Genomic DNA, 20,039 nt, shown 5'->3' with positions numbered 1-20,039 from the left:
CTGTTGAGGATGCAAAGCCTATTTGCTATTCATGTTTACGTAGCAGGTGTCCAGAAAAGCAAGAGAAGCTCAGACATACTGCCACTTTTATTCTTTTTAAAAAAATTAACCCACAAAAATCCCCAAGCTTTTAAAATGAAAAAGCCACACAGATTTGAATTCCCCTCTTTATTATTTTGTCACTGGCATTTTCCCTAAGCTATGGGTTGAGGCTCCCACAGAATCAGGAAGATGGATCCATTTGGGGTCTTCTTCAGAGAACTTTCTGTGACTGGCATTGAAGACTTTCAGGCCAGACCACAGTTAGGACCCACCTGGAATGTAACCCCCTCACCTGAGCCTTCTCTCAAGTGGAACAGACTCCAGAGGCAACAACAGAAATGCTGCTGCACTGGCACAGGCTGCCCAGAGAAGCTGTGGCTGCCCCATCCCTGGAAGTGTCCAAGGCCAGGTTGGGTGGGGCTTGGAGCAATCTGGGCTAGCGGAAGGTGTCTCTGCTCATGGCAGGGAGTGGAACGAAATGATCTCTAAGGTCCCTTCCCACCCAAACCATGCCATGATTCTAGGAAAGGGCTGGATCTCTCACCTGCAATGACTCTCTCCACAGCATACTCAAAGTTGGAGGTGTCGATGGATTTGTGCCCTTCCCTGGCAGCGTGAAGAGCAGCTTCGTTACAGATATTCGCTATGTCAGCTCCTGCAGACGTGAGTTTAAAGGAATTACATTGGATTTGTGTGTGACAGAATTCAGAGGACAGAATGGGCAAGAACAAATCTGGAGAAAGACCTAAGGAAGCCAAACAGCCTGTGATTTTTGTTCCTTGGGAACAGAGAGCCTAGTCCATGCTGTTTATGTTGGATTTGAACAATACAACTGCCTTGGCAAGGAATGCTGATACCACACAGAGCTCAGCAATCCAGGAGCAGGCTGAGGCCAAGGCTGGCTCCCAGGGACAGGGATGGTGTGGGCAGTGGGCTGGCACAGGCTGCTGTTCTGCTCAACCTTGGAGCCAAGAGAAGGAACATCTGTTCCGAGTTTGTGTGGGTGGGTTTGGTGGTCGGGGGCTGCTCAGAGAAGTCACAGAGAGACAGAGTGCTGGGGCCTATGAGAGGGAAAACCCAGGAAGGATATTCCAGGAACTCCACATAAACAGGAACTCTGGAGCCTCTTGCTCAGCACTGTTTCAAGCTCCCAGGGACACACCCTGGAAGCAGGCTTGAGGCAGGAGACAGGCAGAGCTGTCCAATTTCTACTCTGACCAGCAAAATAATTCCTATTCATTCCTCCCATCGCTTTCCTGGTACCATAAATCAATTTAAAAGCATGAAGCCAAGTCAGGGGAGGGTAAAGTTGGATATCAGGAAAAGGTTTTCACCCAAAGGGTGGTCAGGCACTGAAAAAGTTCCCCAGGGTAGTGGTCACAGCCCCAAGCCTGAGTTCAAGGAGTGTTTGGACAATGCTTTCAGGGACCGGGTGGGATTTTGGGGTGTCCTGTGCACGGCCAGGAGTTGGACTCAATGGTCCTGATGGGTCCCTTCCAACTCAGCATACTCTACAGTTCCATTAACTTAACACCCTGAAGTGCAACACCTCATCCTCAACAACAGCTTGGACTGGAGCATGAGCATCCTCCCCTTATGAATTAGAAACCTGGGCATTATAAAAGCACATTTTCCCTACACCCCACGCCCCTGCTAGTCCAAGAAATTTCAGAAGACTGAAAATAGTCATGAACAACTGCTCATCGGAGCTCAGAAGGGAGCTGGTCAGGTTCCCAGTATTTCCACAGAAATGGAGAAAAAAGCCCTTTTTGCCCAAAACACCCTGTTAAACCCACACCCTGCAGGAGCTGCAGCCTGAGCTGCAGAGCTGGAGCAGGAGCTGCACTCCTGAGGTCAGGCCATACCACTGAAACCTGGGGTGAGCTCAGCCAGGTGCTGCGAGTAGAAACTGCCGTCCTGGATCAGCTTGAGGCCCTTCAGGTGATGCTCAAAGATCTCCTTCCTCTCCTGTAAAGAACACACAATCTCTGAGCCCAGCCAGGGGGCCACAGTACAGCAACTTCACACACGCTGTCCACGGCAGGGAGCAGGGCTCTGGCAAGGGAACGGCAACAGTGCCAGCAGAGGGCAGGGCTGTCCGTGCAGCTTCCAGTGCACCAGAAGCCCTGATAAACACCCAGCTCTCATATTCTCAGCAGATGCAGGAGGCTGTGCCTGAGTCACCGCTTTCTCTCTCAGGGCCACTCTCCCGTCTACACTTTCACTCTGATCTGTCTCAACTTTTCCCTCACCATAAAAGCTCTTGCAGGAAGGAGCTCTGACTGCCTCGACCTGCTCCTGTACAAACCACAAACTGCACACCCCATGCACAGCTCCTCAGCCTGCACCCATTTCCCAGACGGAGGTGGGGGTGAGATGCCTGGCGAGCAGCCACCAAGTGACTCATTCAGCTGGTCCAGGAGATCCTGACTCAAACAATGGGCTCAGTTGCCAGGGTTTTTCCCCTTCCTCCTTCAGGGCAGCTGCACAGTTCAGGCTTCCGGGGGCCAGACTCTATCAGGCATTTAAGGTATTTTCACTGAAAGCTCTGCAGAGGACAGTGAAGTACAGATGGGAGAGGAAGAGCCTGTGCTGGCAGAGCACACAGATCCTCACTGCAGCTGAGTCCATTCCCAGAACTCTGCTACAAATGTCAACACAGCAGACATGGAAAACTCCTAGTAAATGGATTTAAAAAGCATTCAGAAGGAGAAAGTCACTTAACAGGGCCTAAAGGAAAATGAGGAGCCTTACAAGGATAGGGAGGACCATAAACCTACAGAACAAATGGTGCTCAAGGCACATGACAATTTAAACTCTCACAACAGCCAATTGCCAATTAGGTGCTTCCCAATTTCCTGGAGAGAAGACACAAACACAGTTCTGCATCTGCATGGCAAAGGGAACATCACAGAAGAATTCAAAGCCAAGCTCTGCCAGAGCAGAGATGCTCCAAACCAGTGAACTGTCACTTCAGAGAAACAGGCAACTGCATTAGCATGACAAACCCCTGACTTAGAGCACAAAAACAAGAATAAAGGCAAAGAGAAGCTCAACATCTCCATCTCCTCCAAGCTCAGCCTTTGCCAGGCCTGTGAGTCACCAGCAAGGACTGGGACACCTCAGTTATCAGTGTTTGGGGAAGGACAGGGCAGCTGGTGGAACATACCTGGAGTGTTGGGAGGTCAATGAAGATGTGCCTGTCCAGCCTCCCAGGTCTCATCAGAGCATTGTCCAGGACATCGGCGCGGTTGGTGGAAGCCAGCACTATGACGTGATCTGTGGTCCCCATCCCTGCCAAAGCCAAGGAAAAATAGAGAGGAAGGTTTTTCCCACTTCAGACTGCACTGCAGGCCCACAGCGGGCTAGGCAGGCCAGAGGTAGAGTTTGCACAGCTTTAGCACAAAGCCAGGTGTTCAGAGCAGCCTTTGGGGCAGCTCTGGGGCTAAGAATGTCCCCTTCAGCTCAGAGCAAAGACAGGAAGGAACCACCCAGGTCACCCAGGACAGTCTCTGGCCATCAGGGATACTCTGAAACCCCCTTTTAATTTACTTACTGAACCCTGGCTTAAAAATTCTATTTCCCTTCCCTTTTTGTCACATTTGGGAACTGCCCCAACTAGAACCCAGAACAGAATCTCTCTATTCTGACAAGTCCACAGATGCCTTCTCACCCACAGGTTAAGTCATTTCCTGCTCCTTTAGCTCCAGGTTGTACAAGCAGCATATCCTAGCTGAAACAGCTTTTCCTTCCCATGGAAAACCCTTTCAGTTTTTATTTACTTTCAGTCTTCAGTCACAGACAGGCCACCAGGATCACCAGGGAAGGGATCTTTACCCGCTCAGGTTAATGCAGAGAAAACATGGCTTTGCCTCTCAACAAGGAGTACAAGATGTCATAGCACAAGATGATCTTTGCCAGTTCACTCATCTCTTATCCTCTGCAGGCACCCAGGCACAGTGCAGGGCACTGCACAGACCAGCCCTGCAGAACCTGCACCACAGACACAAACCACAACCTAAGAGCTCTGCAGTGATTATCAGCACAGAATTTGGTCAAGCCACAGTCAGAGCAAGTTTTGCCTCCAGGCCTTAAACAAGGGAGCATCAGGATTTACAGGCTGCCTGAGAGCAGCCTCAGTGGAGGCATCAAAGGCAGACAGGGCTTCCTGGGAAGGCAGAGCACCGGAAGCTGGAAGAGGGCAGAGGGGCAGGCATTGTGCTGCTGGGTGGGGAGCCAGAGCTCATGTTGAATCACTGCCCCACACTGTTATTTATTACATTCCACCAGGTGCCTGCAGGCCCCTGGGCATGAGTCACCTGCTTCCAGCACATTCCCCAGCCCTGGCACAAGCAGCCTTCCCAGGGAAAGGACATGACAGTCCCATGTGCTTCCCTCCCTGCCAAGTCCCACACTGTGGAGAGGCAGCTCTGTGCACGTAAGCTGGGCTGCTTTCAGCTCTCAGCTCCACCAGAAGAGCTGCCAAATGTGTCAGCGTGCGAGAGCTCAGCACAGACCCAGGTTCCAGGTGAGGCAGGGGACTGGCTGTGCCAGCCTGTGCTGCAGCAGACCCAGTGCTCCCTCTCTGCAGGTTCCTGCCTAAACAAGCTGCTGGAGAGGATGAAGCCAAGCATCCCTGAGATGTGTATCTCACTGCACTCTAGAGTGGGATAAACAAGCAGAGCCTGACGGGCAATCTAGGAATGGCAGGCTTTATTCCACAGCAGGATTAGATGGCACAGTGCATTATCTGCCTCGCAGCTGGGGAGACTCTCTTAAAATACGCCTGACTATTAGAGCAAATTAAAAACCAGAAGCACTGTGAGCATCCTCCTCACATCAGCTTTTGCCCCACTTGTTCCCAAGCCTGTATCCCAGCAGTGAGAAACACTGCTCCAAGAAATCCACAGCCACAGCCTCCAATTCATGTCACTGTTCCCTATGCAACATCACCTGGAACACCACAGGCAAAGATCAGCCAAAGGAACAGGCTACAAAAACAACACCTCATCATATCAAAAAGTGAGGAACAGCTCTGAAAACGCAGCCTGAAGAGAGAGTTCCTGCCAGGGTCACAAATGAACCATTTCAGAAGGGAAAGGGAAAAGGGTCCACTTGAGCTGCCAAGTGCTGTGCTCCACAGTGACCAGCACACTGTTTGCTGGGCCCCTCACCTGCAGTGTCACACTGTGTCACCTTCCAGCCACTTGTCCAAAAGTCTTTGGACATCACCTGGGAGCAGCAGGAGGGGCCCCTTCCCAAGGGAAGCCTGAGGGCTGCATATGGCACAGCTTGGGACAGGTCTTGTTCGAGGGCTACAGGTGAAGACTTGCTACCAAAAGCTGTCCTGCATCTCATTCACACCCCCCAGCTCAGCCCAGGACTGGCAAAGCTCCTCTCAAAGCATCCAGAACAGAGCAGAGATTTGGGTCACATCCCTCTTCCGCTTGTCTGCGATTTGTGAGGGAGATTCACTATTCAAACCAGGCACCTGCTCTGACAGAGCCCGGAGCTCATGCGTCACTCCGCTCCTACAAACAGCTTTTGTAGAGAGGCTCCCTCCAGTGCCTCCCCTTCTCCCACCAGACTCCCGGTGCTTCCCAAACACAGAGCAAGACAGAGGGAAGAAAACTCAGGCCAATGAAGGAAGAGCACTATGGTTACTCCGAAATCTGCACACCAGCATGACCCAGTTCCAGCCTGCACATTCACCCCTTACAGAAGGTTCCATACAGCTCTGACCCTCCTCTTCTCTCTCTTCCTTCCCTCTGAGGAATCTCATTCAATCACACAAATGCAACAATCACTGGTGACTCACAAATCTGCTTTTGTGCATGATTTTTTTCTCCTGTTAACACCCAACTGGGGTCTATGGTGTTGCTTTGCCTTCAACCCTCAATTTAAGCTCAACACAGCTAAACCAAGGCTCTCAATGTTCCATCTCAAGGCTTCCTTGCAAACACTCACCACTCCTCCCACCTGTGCTGGGACAGAACTGTTCCCTTCCTAAAAACCTTATTCACTATAAACCTGAGAACTGTTTTGCCATGGTGCATGTGGCACTTCAGTGTTGCTTTAGGTGACATGCTCCATTAGGTAACACTTCAGTGCCACGTGCCAGGATCCCTGCTGATCCCATGTTCCCACTACCAGGCTGACATCCTTGCCAGCTGTCTCCTGTTTGACAGTGTCAACTCCTTGGGCTGGTTTTTCAGGGTGTGTTTGATAAAGCACTGAGCAAAATGAGAGACTCAGTACATGATCTGTGTGAGACACGAATAAAGAATGAGATAATATAAATTTAAAAATAAACCAGGCAGCACAGAGCAAACAAGGGACTACAAAGCACACATTGAGGATAATATTTACCTTCTAAACTCAATTTCCAGTGGAGCTGTACCCTTGTTTCTGCATTGAGACTCACCAAGAAAACACTCCAGAAACCACACCTAATTTTTACAGACTGATGGAAATCAGACATTTTCATTTTTAGGACAGAGATGTGGAATGCACTGACTGCATATTCCTGAACAGACATGCAGGCTTCCTTTAATTCAGGTGCCAGCTCATCCTACAACTGTCAGGGGAGAAAGACCCACCCAAGCCAGGATTGCTGTTCTGTGTCACCACTGGCCTTTGCTGTCCAGACCATCTACTTCACTGCAAACACTCAGTACAGAGCCAGCAGTTGTAACTCAGGTCTGGGGATGCTTCTGAAGCACAACTGCTTTTAATTTTTCACATGAAGAGTGTGATGAGACAATGTGACAGTCAAGTTATGAGTCACAGATCCAGTGAAACAAACACTCCCTGATGGACATGCAGGTGGTGGGTTATTCCTTACCCTGCTCTGCAATAATAAGATTTAGCAACAGAAACACTGCAGTTGGTCAGTGCTGCAGGCTCAGAGTCAGAACTAAGCAGAGCCAAAAGATCATTCTTTGTGTAAAAGTGTTTCAGCAAAGGGCCAATCCCGGATGCAGAACAGCCAGAAACTAAACATGAGTGTGGCATCAACCAGGACTTGTTTGCAAAGCTTCTCTTCCTCAGTTTAAGGAGCCTGTGGTCAGGTAGATAACATAAACATATGGCAAAGGATAGGAGAATGGATATATTCCATCACCTATGTCCCTCTGGGACAACTGAACTCTAAACCCTGACAGGTTTTAAACTGTCTCAGACAGAACACAGCAAATATCCAATGACATTAATGGCCAACTGGACCTAAACTCCAGGGTTTTAAAATTTACTAGATTTAGCCCCAAACCCTTAAAAGTCTGTGTAAATGTCTAGATTTCAATGGGGTTTTCTCCACAACATGATCACAGCACACACTTCAAGATCTGTTGCCCAGAGCCTGAGGTTGTGTACTCCTCATCCCTGGAAGTGTTCAAGGCCAGGTTGGATGGGACTTGGAGCAACCTGGTCTAGTGGAAGGTGTCCTGGCCTATGGCAGGGGGTGGAATGAGATGAGCTTTACGATCCCTTTCCACCCAAACCATTCTGGGATTTCATGATCTGTCCTGAGCCCAGTCACTTTCTCAGGCACCCCCAGCTCCAGAGCAGTCCTGCCTAGCAAAGGGACAGCTGGAGAGGATATACTCCAGTGCCTTCAGAACCAGAGACTAGTGATGGGGTACATGGGCTCAGACTGGTTCAGACTTCAGCAAGAGAACACTTGTTGGAGAGGCCAAGCACGTACAACCAGGATAAAGCTAAACAGGCCAACAGCTTGGATCTCTGAGGAGACGGGCAGGGAGAAACACTGACCATCCATTTCCACCAGCAGCTGGTTTAAGGTCTGCTCCTCCTCAGCATTGGCAAAGCCAGACACGTTGGTGGAACGCTTCTTGCCCACGGCGTCAATCTCGTCGATGTAGACGATGCAGGGGGCACGAGCCTGCGCCTCCCGGAACAGGCTCCGCACCCGCGCGGCCCCCAGACCTGCAGGGCAGGGCAAGGACAGAGAAACCTTGTACCTAAACCTGTCAGCAAAGCCGGCGAGCTCCGACTGCACAACGGAGCAAGTGAGCTCCCCTCGATCCTCAGAGGGCCTTACCTCCAATCACCTCCACAAACTCGGAGCCTGCCATGGCCAAAAACGGCACCTGGGCTTCCGTAGCCACAGCCTTGGCCAGCAGTGTCTTCCCACAGCCCGGCGGGCCCAGTAACAGGGCGCCCTTGGGCACCTTGGCCCCGAGCTGGAGGTAGCGATCAGGATTCTGGAAAGAAAAAACAGCAGGTCAGACCCACAGCTCCTACTGCACCTGCACCACAGTGTGGCCTCCCAGAGCTTCCTGAGACTGCTTTCAGCTTGGGCAGCTCTGAGCTGCCAATGGGAGCAGCTCCATCTGCATGGGAACTGGAAATACAGAGCTTATTTCATGAGAGACTGCCCAGAATCACGAAGAATGAAGAGCGTAACACCTCCTCCTCCCCAGATCAGCCACTTATCCCAGAATACACTTATTTTGTTCTACTTTTATATACCTTTAAATAGTCCACAAATTCCTTGACTTCCATTTTTGCCTCATGCATTCCTGCTACATCCTTGAAGCCAATCCCTTTTCCAGATTTCCCATCCACAATGGTGAAACGAGCCATCTTCAGCTGGTTCTGTGGAAGGCAGCACAAGGACTGAAAAAACTTGGACAACGGTCTGAAAAAAGGCTGTTTGCTATATTTTGCGAGATAGCCAGCCCAGCACAGCCCAGGTATGAGCTGTCCCTACAAAACACCACTGAAGTGCCCACCAAAGCACTGGTGTTTCACTAGTTCTGCTCTGAAGACACTTCCCAAATGGATTGTTGACTCAAACTTCATTTATCCACATTGGGAAGTGACAGAAGAAATCCGCAGTAATAGTCCCAACACAATCCAGCTCAAACTCCATGTAGACCAGGCAGGGATACTTCTTAAAAACATGCATCCAGAACCTTACTCAGGATCTTCTCCCTGATTTCTAAATGCTCTGATCCTTAATACCACATGGGACAGATAGAGCTTTCAGGAATATGTGTTGATGGTAAATAATTGTCAGTGGTAAATAATTACTAATAATTTCTTACAAATGCATAGAAACAGACACTTTGCACTGCTGTCTGCTGCTGCTGCTGGTTTCTGCTGAACAAACCCCAGGCCAGAATTAGAGGTTCTCAAACTGAACAGCCACCACGTTTCCGTCCCCTGGTGCATGTGAAGCCACAGTGAGAGTCAAACCAAGAATTCAGTTAAACATCCTACTCGTAACTGCTCAGCATGTTCTACCCAAAACAGGCTTTTTCTTTCACAAGAAAGTTTACAGCTTCTGAGGCCTCTGAAATGCCCAAAGAAAGAGTTAAACTTGGGGCCTGGCTGTCCCCACTTAGGCAAGGACACACAAACCAGTCCTCAAGGCCTCATTACTCAACACTTCTTTGAAATACTCTTTCTGAGAGCAGCTGCATCCTTTTGTTCAAAGAGGATTTAAAAGCCAAAGAGAATTGCGGAGGAGACTGAGTGGGAAATCCAACAAGGGGCTGAATTCACTGTGTTTTCATCCCCAGTCCCTGTGGTCAGTGGCAGAGCACCCCAGGCTGACTCCTGCACTTTCATCAGCTGATCCAGGCCAGAGTGGGAGAGGGGAGGAGGAGGTTTGCCTGATGTTGCAAGCGAGACATGCGGCAGGAGCGGAACAGGCCAACACATAATGAACTCCAGAATCTGAACATATTTTATAAATTGAGAACTCATTTTGCAGAAAGCAGCAATTCCTACTTCTGGCTGTATGGGAGGCATGTTGGCAGGGCCCAGTGAAAAACACCATCTGCAGCTGCAGCTCATTAGCAAGCTTTGAAAACAGCAAACTGGACTGAAATTCCCTGAGCTCAGCCCTTCCTGCCTTTGGGAAGAGAACGGATCTCGGCTAAGGCCAGTTAAAGTACCAGCCAGGGAGATGATCAGCACAGGATGCAAGATGTGGCAAGACTGGAGAGTCCTGGGCAGTAGTTCAGCCTTATCCTGCACTGACTTTGCTGGGAAAAAGGGGAGGAGATAGCCCAGCAGAAGCCAGGACTACCCGCAGGCTGCAAAACATCCTCAAAATCCAGGCTACTCACGAAGGCGTTGAACCCTCCGGCCCGACTCGCCACCCTGAAGAGGCGGAAGATGCTCCACAGCATGGACACGGCCACCAATGTCACTATCAGGGAAAGGACATCACTAGAAGGACAAAGACAGGTACAAACTGAAGTATTCAGATACAACCTGGTCAATATTCCCCAGCATGGCTATTTTCAGTGTTTAAAGGTCCTGGCATTTAGGCTACGAGCAGACACAACTAAGAAAATGGAACTTTTACAGGCTTTTATACAGATATACAAAACCCCAAACCCCAACTATTACATAATCTGAGAAGTTAAGCACAGGACACTGGCAAACACTGCCTACAGCTGTGGAAGGAATTCAACCTCACCATCCCCTTCAGAGGCATTTCTACTTCTAAAACAAACAGGACCTTCAGGCGGTCAGGTCACACCCAGAGCAGAATCCAGTAGGGCTGGCAGTGCATCCAAAGGGAGCTCGCTGCAGAAGACCTGTGTCTGGTAACACTAGGGAGACTCCAACTCACTTAATCCCACACTGGCAGAAATTCCAGGCTTGGTCTCCCATTAAGAGCCTGCCCTGTCCTCCCTGGTCGAATCTCTCGGGATTCCTTTACAGCACAAAGAATTGCTCCAGAACCAACACTGTCAATTTTCCGGATCCTTTGGAATACCCATTGCATTAGGAGGGAGATGAGGAGCAGAGATGACACTCCAGTCTAACACAGTTACAGGACAAACATGTTGAGGATAAATATTTTTTGAGCTCTAAACAAAGGATGCCCCAAGAGCATGAAAAATGATCCCATGTCAGATGACAGGTTGAAACTGGTGGGCCCCTGTTCTGCTCCACATGCCTGTGAAATCATCCACCCTCTCCAGACTTCTGTGCCTTATCTTTACACCAGGAACGTGTGTTCCACCTCTCACAGAGGGACGACTTAAGGAAGCAAGGGACCAGAAGGAGCTCTATACCCAGCTGCATTTGTTTCTGCTCAGTGAGAAATCCAAAGGTAACACTGAAACCTGAAAGTCACCTTCAGTTTGTCTGCTCTGCAAAGAGGATTAATTCTGAAACACCCTGAGCACCCACACTGCAGAGTGAGCCGAGTCCAAGGGCTCTGCACCTCACACATTCAAACTCCAGACTGACTCTGAATTCTCCAGACATTCATCAGGTCTTCTGAGAGACTTCACACCTCATCACAACCCTTAAAATTTTTTTTTTAAATCTCTTTTGAGGGGCAGGGAAACAGCTTGTGTTGGTGGCTGATTGTCTGTTCAGTCCTCTCTTCCTGCTACACACAAGTGTGAAAAAATTAGCAAGTTCTGAGTTTGAACTAAAGGGCTTGTACTGCACGATCAATTAAAAAAGCTTATTGTCATATAAACTATATATTGAAAATGTGCAAATGTTGATCAGAGGACAAGTACCAGACAAAATCCAGCCCAGGTATCCACTCACACACAAACATGACATTGCTTCATACTTTGGCAAGATGCCTGGGAGGAGGAATTACACACACTGGCCATCTCCAGAGGGAAAAATCACCATGTCCAAATCCTCTGAGCAACTAACAGCATGTGACACACTCTGCCTGGTGCAGAAGCAGGTGACCAGGCCACTTCAGCAGGTGAGATCTGTTATTCACTCTTCTTGCTCCTAACAGTTTATTTCAGAATTAAAAGTACTGAGCATTTTTTTGAAAGCAAAGGCTCTTGGTTTGGGCAGCAGGAAGGGCTGTAAGTTTAGCAAAAGTGCTCCTCTCACTGAGGTTTGGTGTGCTGGCACCAAAGCTGCTCCACCCAGCACGTGGCACCAGAGTAGGCTGTGCTCAGACCTGCAGCTCTGGGACAAACAGGCCAGAACTGTTTAATTTTACAGCCTGAACCACCACAGGCCTCCCTGGAAGCATTTCAGTGCACCCCTAGCCTTCTGCACAGACCAGGATGTAACATCACTTGTGTCAGGATTTTTTAATCACACTCTGTACTTGAATAATTGATTATAAGGACAAGAAGTGCTCAGCTGGGCACGAATGCTTGGTGACTCTAACCCAAAATATTTTGTCTGCTGCATCCTGCAAATCCAGACACCTTCCTGGGACCCTCAGTTTGGAAACATTAAGGTACATCTAGAGCACCTTATCTTTCAGAAATATTCATTGAATGCTCCAAATCCGAGCCCACATTTACATAACATTAAGCGGAAAGTGACTTTCCCCTCCAAGCGAGGGATGTTGTCACCAACACAGGATCAACAGTAAGGACAAATTTATGTCATACTTTCCATAAAAGCCAGGGTGTTTGTAGGAAATGGGGATTCTCTCTCTCTCATCAATATTCAGCTCATCCTCCACAGCTCTCAGTTTCTCCTCGAATTTGTCGATGTTTGCCACACGCATGGTGTACAGCAGGGTCACGTTCTGGGGACAGGCAGGCCAGAGCAGCAGGTCAGTACTATTTATTAGGTATAAATACATAAGCAAGGAGCAGAGGTGCACAGCATTGACAGGTCAGGGAAAAATTATCTTTATGTTACACCCTTTGATCCTGCACCTATGAACTCATGAGCAGAGGACTCCAAATGAATTTAGGAACCCTCTGGTCTTTCCAGCACCTTATGAAAGCATAAAAGTCAGGAGCTAAGCCTCAGATCTTTATAAACAAGGAGATGCAAAGGAAATAAGATGTATCCAAAACCAGTTCCCTGTTCTGGTTCCCTGACCATGGCAGGGGGGAGAACTGGATGATCTTTAACGTCCTTTCCGACCCAAACCATTCTGTGATTCCATGATTCCATTTCAGTATTTTAATGTCTCAAGCCAGTTTGTAACAATTCTTAGTGGTAACTTCTGGATGTAAACACAGGATCAAACTTTGCTTTGTTTCCATTTTGGAAGGTTTAGGAAGGAAGGCTGATGGAGTTTGACAGAACACTCAAAACTAAAATCTAAATAGGAGAAAACTTTCAAAAGAAGATCCAGTAATAAGAGTTTACAATCTCCTGGACATGTTCTCCTAAATCTGACTGAAAAAACTATTGAATTTTCCAGCTTTTTAGACATACAAAATATTTTTTTCCCAGACCATTGTTGATTATGTTTACAATTTGAACTAAAGGTCCTAATTTCCAGGTTGATATGAGTAACAGAAGTTCCCTGAACTTCAAATACAAGAAAGAAAGAATCAGAGAAGAGCAAATTTGTGTACAAAAGTCACTCACAACTTGTCCATGGGGAGTTCCTCCTGGGTGCAGGTAGATCTCTACGATGTCACTCTCTGGCACCACCTCGATCCTCTGCACCTCCCCCTTGGCCAACATCTCATTCACAAAGTAGTTCCAGGAGATGTTGGTGCCTTCCCTGTTCTCGCTGACCAGGAACCGAAGCATCAGCACGATGAAGGTGAGGACGAGCAGCGCCCGCAGACGTTCCAGGTGCATCTGATTTTCCCTTCTCCTGCGTTTCTCCTCCTCTTAAGAAGAAAGATCCAGAGGAAAAAAGATAAACATGTAATTGTGAAGCTTTCTGATCCAAAGAAAAGATAATTAAATGACAAAGATTAACACAATGGAACCTGTCAGGGTTTTTGTGTTGCATGTTTGGTTTCTCCTGCAGGACTGGGCTTCACATGGTCCTAGGGCACCAAACCCACTAAAATCCCACCAAATATCATTCCAGTCCAAAACGAGAGAGACTCTCACTTGCCTGGCCCCATATGGATGGGGGTCGAATAAAGCCAGGGGACTCCTGTTGTTAGAAATCAAACTCCAGAATGATTATAATCCACTTTATATAACATGGGTCCACACCACCCAGTCCTCAGGCTGTTGCCAACGTATCCAATGGGAAATATTAGGAGTAAACCCAGTGTCACCGGTAAATCCCACAGCACAATTCAATGACCTGCTGGCACCAGCACCGTGACACCAACACCACTGCCCCTACCTCAGGAAATACCTGCAATTGCAAAGAATGTGAGGTAGCACAAGACACAAATACACTGCAAATCCATCTGCCTGTTAACAAAATTGCCCAGATTTTCCTCCATGTTATACAACTCACCTCATGTTTCAAAGGGGTTGATAACTTGCCCACATTAAGGATCTGCACCCAAGAGAAATTCCCATACTGGATATGCTTTCCCTGCCTTTACTGTACTAGTGCCACACTGAAGCAATGACACAAGAAAAAGAGATGTTCTACGTCAATTAATTGCCACCAAACCTTTTCTCCAGTCTCCTAACATTTTTTTTTTTTCTGCACTGCACAGGCAAATTTACAATTCTATGGGCTGTAAAGGACTGCCACAGATCAGTTCAATGTCAGTGCTGGTCAGTATTTGAGTTGTTCAGATGACAACAAATATCTCCTCCTCTTTCCAGTCACGTGAGTGTTCTCAATATATAATTTAGTACTTGCTCTTGATATACAATTTAACAGCACCACCACCACAGCACACATAAATACCCTTCTACACCCAGAAATAAATTAATTCTGTGCCACTGGGCCCTAATGCACCAGTGCTGCAGCCCAGATTCGATTTATTTGCAAATTTGTAACCAGTGTCCTGACACCAGCATTTATCACCGGCCACCAATTAGACCCTACGCACGCGGCAACAAAACCCAGGGACAAACATATGACCCAGGCAGCTGCTAAAAAAGTCCTCTGTCCTTCAGAGGCACAGCATCATTTTTCACTGGTTCCCAGCTCCATGCTGGAAAGGAAAGGCCTGTTCCTAAATAGACACAAAGCAGCTTGGCAGAGAAATCATCATTTCAGAAGACCGTGACAAGCTCAGACACCGCGTCCAGCCCACCCCTTTGTTCTCCACTGCCATCCCCTCACTCTGTGTTATCTGCTGGATCCAGCTTTGTTAGGACTAAGGAATTCATCCCAAAGCTGCAGGATGACATCCATGACAGTCTTATTAAAGAAAATTTTTATATAAATAGATGTGTATATGTATCTATATCTATGAATGATAGAGGAATAGTCTGGGCAACATCCTGAAAAGCTCAGCAAGTTCTAAATAAAAAGATTCTACACAGAAAAGAAACTACTGCAGGAAAGTGAGTTCTGACAGGAAAAGTCCATCTATGGCTGTGCAAGTTCCTTGGAGGTGTCAGAGTCAACTCCTGCTAAAGTACTTTTCTGTATTACATTTCAGACCAAGTGGAGGCCCATAACCTGCCCTAAACACACACAACTGGGGGTGTAATCACAAAAACATCACCCCAGGGAGAGAGCTGCCCATTAGACATCCTGCCACAACTTCCCTTATTTCTAAGAATTAGACTTGTCTAGGACCTCTAACCTGCAGTTGAGTAATTTCAGGGGAAAACTCCATTTCTAGAAAGCTGGAAGGCGACACCAAGATTTCCTCAACTCTGCATTTAATTAAGGACAATATCAATCTTTCTCAGCTGAGGTAAAGTGTGACGGTCTGTACAGCACAACATCCACACTGTACCACAAGCCACCCCACAGTATTCAGGAAATGAGTCCCAGTGACTGGATGTGACACTTGCAAGCAACAGCTGTGGGAATACTTCCAGCTTTTGAGTCTCCACGAGCCTCTGTCAAGCAATGATTTGCCATTAACCCCAAATCTGAACTCTCTGATTAAAATCTTTGCAAGCGCTGTGGTGACAGTTTGAAGAGTTCTTTTTAATAATTACTGCAGAGACAAGTGTTCCCCTGGAGACACGGGGCAGCATTCCTGCTCCCAAAGCCAGGCTATCCATTAATCACAGGAGAAAAGAGGCCACTGAACATGGAGCGTTGCTGTTTACTGATTTTAACAGCTACAACACCTCCAGGGGCTGTGCTCAGTCATTCTGTGGCCTTGCACACCAAGGGCAACAATCTCCCTAACTTCCTTCCCAAGGACTCCATGATACCTGCACTCACATCCCACTGCAGACTTCATCCCAGTTAAATGATCAAGCAGGAAAAGCCACTGCTGTGGCCTTAAGGACACTGCAGTGACACCAGCCAGGCTGTCAGCAGAAGCAACTCACTTAAAAAGTAAAACGTCCAAGAGGATTTGACTATTAAGCACAACAAAGGAAAAGGCAACTGCTCACATCATGTGATGATATCCAGGGAAAGGTTTATAAAATAAATTATGAAATTCTATTACAACCTGTGTCACTTAAGCATGACATTAAGTGCCTCCCAACTCACAGTACAAAGGTCTGGAGCCATAGCAGGATTTGGAACTGGATGAGCTTTAAGGTCCGTTCCCATCCAAACCATTCCAGGATTCTATAACTTCTATGATCTGATTTAAATCTTACAGTCCATCATCTATGCCAAAATACTCCTTCAAACTTGTTCTTAGCCACAGATTGTACAAGTGGTTAGTTACAGGTACAGGGAACTACCCAGAGGCAGGAGCATGAAGGTGGATCTCCCTCCCTGTCTGCCCCTTCCCCTCACACACACAGAGTTTGGTTCAGTAAATCTTTTTTTGGCACACACATACCGTCCTCCTCCTGTGGAGATTTCTTCTTGGATCCTCCATCCTTCTGGCTACTCCTCCAAGAGCTGGAAGTAGTAAACCAGTAGGTGCTACCTGCAGGCAAGCAGAGGTCAGTGGTTACTGTTGAGGGCAGTGAGAGGGTGACTGAGGATGGCAGAAATCCATGTGAGCTCCAAAGGCAGAGGAGGCAAAGCTCCACATTCCCCCAGGCAAAGAGCTTTGTGTGCCAAGGAACCGGGACAGCCTCACTTGAGGGAGACTCCTTCTGTTCCCTTATAGAATGTATATATTTTTTACAATACAAACAAAATCTTTTTGGTCAGAGATTGTTTTAACGGCATGGCAGAAATAATTTGGAGAAATTGCTTTAGTGTTGAAAAATGGACACAATTCCCAAGGCAGAACCATGACTAACCATGGAATGGGAAGATAGGAACAGCCCCACACCAGGGACTAGAAAAACAGGTACTGGAGTTAAATCAGGTTGCTCAGGAAATGCTGTGGCTGCCCCATCCCTGCAAGTGTCTGAGGCCACTGTGGACAGGGCTTGGAGCAACCTGGTCTAGTGGAAGGTGTTCCTGCCTATGGTAGTGGGTTTGGAATATGATGTTTAAGGCCCCTTCCAACCCAAACCATTCCATGATTCCAAGGTTTCCAGTAAGGCCATCCAATGGGATTTCAGACAAAAGTGAAGACGTTTTTGTCTGGGGCTTTGCTGATGAGGAAGAGAAAGATTCTCTACTTTAAAATATGCAGATTTAAAATTACCTATAGGTCTAACGACTCCAGTGCTTCCTTAATCCCCTGAGCTCCCTGTAGGATGGACTGTTCATCCCTGTCACCAAACCAAACCCTAAATCCCCACAAAAACCCCCAGCTCCCACAGCCAGGAACAGAACGGCTCTGCTGCAGTTTTGGGAAGGCAGAGAGAAGGTTAGGAAAGGTCAGTTCTCTTATCAAATCAGACCTTTTCCCTTCCTCCTCCTCAAGACTCACCCAGGAGATTCCAAAGTCTGACTGGATCTCGGATTAAGTGCTGTTTCATCAAGACTCCACCAAGACCTTGACGTGGGGGGGGAAGTGTTTGTGCCAAGAGAGTCTGAGAGAGGAGAGAAAGGAAAACAACACAACCATTGGCACAGTGCTGTGAGGGCTCAACCTCCGTATTCCCTGAGACTTACATTCCTAAGCACGGGAATGTTGTGGGTGAGTGTCAGGAGAGCAGCTGGGAGCCCTGGATGTGACTCCTGGTTGTTCTGGGCACTCCCCACATGACTTTGGAGATGTTGTTTATAACCCAGTTTAAAGAAAGCACAGGTATAAACAGAAACGCATACTCAAAACATTTAATATTTAGTCTTCCTATATCTCTGTTTTTCATTCTAAAGGTATGTTGGAAATCAGTTCTTAAAATGTTAAGATTCCCTTCCTTAGGAGGAAGTTTTTTAAGGAAAAAAGGACTTTTAAAAGGAAATTTTAAGGATTTCTAACCCTCCTGTACAGCAGCAAAGCCAGCACAGCTGTAATCGTGAAGGAAACTCAACAGGAATCCTGCAGTGAATATTCACATTTAAAAGCAACTTCAAGAACATTTGAACTAATATTTACTAATTCTCTCACTGAATAAAAGTCTGGCCCTTCTCCGATGTGATTCCCTGTTTCCCCTCCATTGCACAGGTTCCAATTCCTACACCAGGCTGAAACCCCTCACTAGTTTTTCCCCTTTTTTTCCAGCTTGTGCTGGGGCAAGATGGCAACCTTGGGACTGATGCTCTCTAGAACAGAACAGCTTGAGATTTAAATTGATGCCAGAAAAAACAGGCATGAAACAACATCCCACATTGTTTTCCCTCCATATCGCTAGATGGTCGGGGGATGGAGCTGGACGTGTTCACCTGGAGAAGGCTCCAGGCAGACCTTAAAGCCCCTTCCAGTGCCTAAAGGGGCTCCAAGAGAGCTGGAGAGGGACTTTGGACAAGGACCTGGAGTGACAGGACAAGGGGGAATGGCTTCCTGCTGCCAGAGGGCAGGGTTAGATCAGATGTTGGGAAGGAATTCTTGGCTGTGAGAATGGGGAAGCCCTGGCACAGGTTGCCCAGAGAAGCTGTGGCTGCCCCATCCCTGGAAATGTTCAAGGTCAGGCTGGATGGGGTTTGGAGCAACCTGGTCTAGTGGAAGGTGTCCCTGCCCATGGCAGAGGGTGAAATGAGACGGGCTTTAAAGTCCCTTCCAACCCAAACCCCAACCATTTCATGGTTCCCACGGTGTTTCCCAAGTCACTGCCCAACAGCGCTGACACGACGAACCTTCGGGATGGCACAACCCGAGGATCCTCCCGAACAGCCAAACGTCCCTCCCGCCCCGTTCTCCTCCTCCCCCGGTACTCGGTGAGGCCCCGTTACCTGCAGGCCGCGTCCCCCGCCGAGGGCACCGCCGCGAGGCCGGACCCAGGCGGCGGCGGGCGGCCTCCAACAGCTGCAGCGGCCGCGGAGCAGCCCCAGACGCAGCAGCAGCGTCATGTCGGCGGGTGCCGCTCCCCAGAGCCCTCACGGGCAGGACAGGCCCGAGACGAGCCGTAGCGGCACCGCCGGGACCGCGGCTGAGGAGCGGCCGGAAGTACCTGCTGAGGGCCGGGCGGCCATCTTGGAAGCGGGCCGGCAGAGCCGCGCTGCCAGCCCTCAAGATGGCGGGCGGCTGGGCGGTGCCGCGCGGGGGATGTCGGGACAGGTCGCACCGTTACCGGGGCAACGGGGGAGTTGGCCGGGTCTGAGCGCCCGGGCCAGGCCTGACTCGGCCCCGGGGCCTGGCCTAGGCCCTCCGCTCTTAGAGCGGGCTGCGGGCGAGATCCCAGCCAGGGCCGGCCCGGCCCCGGCCCCTGGAGCACGCCGTTCCATCCCAGCCCGGCCTTGCCCAGGCTCTGCAGCGCAGGCAGGGCCCGGCCCGGCCCCCAAATATTTAGGCAGGAGGAGAAACAACGCCTGGGAGGAGCGAGAAGGGAGAGGAGGGAGGCCGCGGCCAGCACTGCAGAGGCCGCGCACTGGAGTGGCGTGGTGTGAGCATTGAGTGCTCTGGGATTTTATCTCTCTAACCCCACGTAATTGTGTCGGCAGGGTAGGGAAGAAACGACCCCTGCAGTGTTAGATTGAGTAGAGAGGAACGAGACCAGCTCCCTCCCTGTGCAGCTGTCCCTGAGGAAGGTGCCCCTTCTGACAGCCCCAGGTAGGAGTGGGCTCTGGCAGAAACCGGCAGTCAGAGTGAGGGACTGAGAACTGTGCTGAAAGGGAAAGTGAGGGAACAGATACATGCATTATATGTGCTGTGAGGGTGGTGAGGCCCTGGCACAGGTTGCCACAAGTGCTGTTCAACCTGGCCTTGGACACCTCCAGGGATGGGGACTCCACCACCTCCTCGGGCAGCCCCTTC

At 49.0% G+C, this 20,039-nt stretch overlaps 1 protein-coding gene across 1 annotated transcript in view; it reads right to left on the bottom strand.

Annotated features, from left to right (window-relative positions):
- Window positions 1–19,269, bottom strand: part of SPG7 (SPG7 matrix AAA peptidase subunit, paraplegin) — a 28,041-nt gene extending 8,772 nt beyond the window's left edge. Inside the window, exons 1-12 of the mRNA XM_032701236.1 lie at window positions 19,019–19,269; window positions 17,613–17,715; window positions 16,620–16,709; window positions 13,351–13,601; window positions 12,411–12,550; window positions 10,140–10,242; window positions 8,533–8,658; window positions 8,102–8,264; window positions 7,813–7,986; window positions 3,212–3,336; window positions 1,908–2,010; window positions 587–697 (exon numbers count right to left, since the gene is read on the bottom strand). Coding sequence (XP_032557127.1) covers window positions 587–697; window positions 1,908–2,010; window positions 3,212–3,336; window positions 7,813–7,986; window positions 8,102–8,264; window positions 8,533–8,658; window positions 10,140–10,242; window positions 12,411–12,550; window positions 13,351–13,601; window positions 16,620–16,709; window positions 17,613–17,715; window positions 19,019–19,135 — 1,606 coding nt within the window. The 5' untranslated portion in view covers window positions 19,136–19,269. The remainder of the gene's footprint in view (window positions 1–586; window positions 698–1,907; window positions 2,011–3,211; window positions 3,337–7,812; window positions 7,987–8,101; window positions 8,265–8,532; window positions 8,659–10,139; window positions 10,243–12,410; window positions 12,551–13,350; window positions 13,602–16,619; window positions 16,710–17,612; window positions 17,716–19,018) is intronic.
- Between the last annotated feature and the right edge of the window lie 770 nt (window positions 19,270–20,039).

The sequence above is a fragment of the Chiroxiphia lanceolata genome, chromosome 13, assembly GCF_009829145.1.
Source record: "Chiroxiphia lanceolata isolate bChiLan1 chromosome 13, bChiLan1.pri, whole genome shotgun sequence".
NCBI classification, from domain to species: Eukaryota; Metazoa; Chordata; class Aves; order Passeriformes; family Pipridae; genus Chiroxiphia; species Chiroxiphia lanceolata.
The sequence above is the reverse complement of the archived record's forward strand: the minus strand, read 5'-3'. Positions and strand labels throughout refer to the sequence as shown.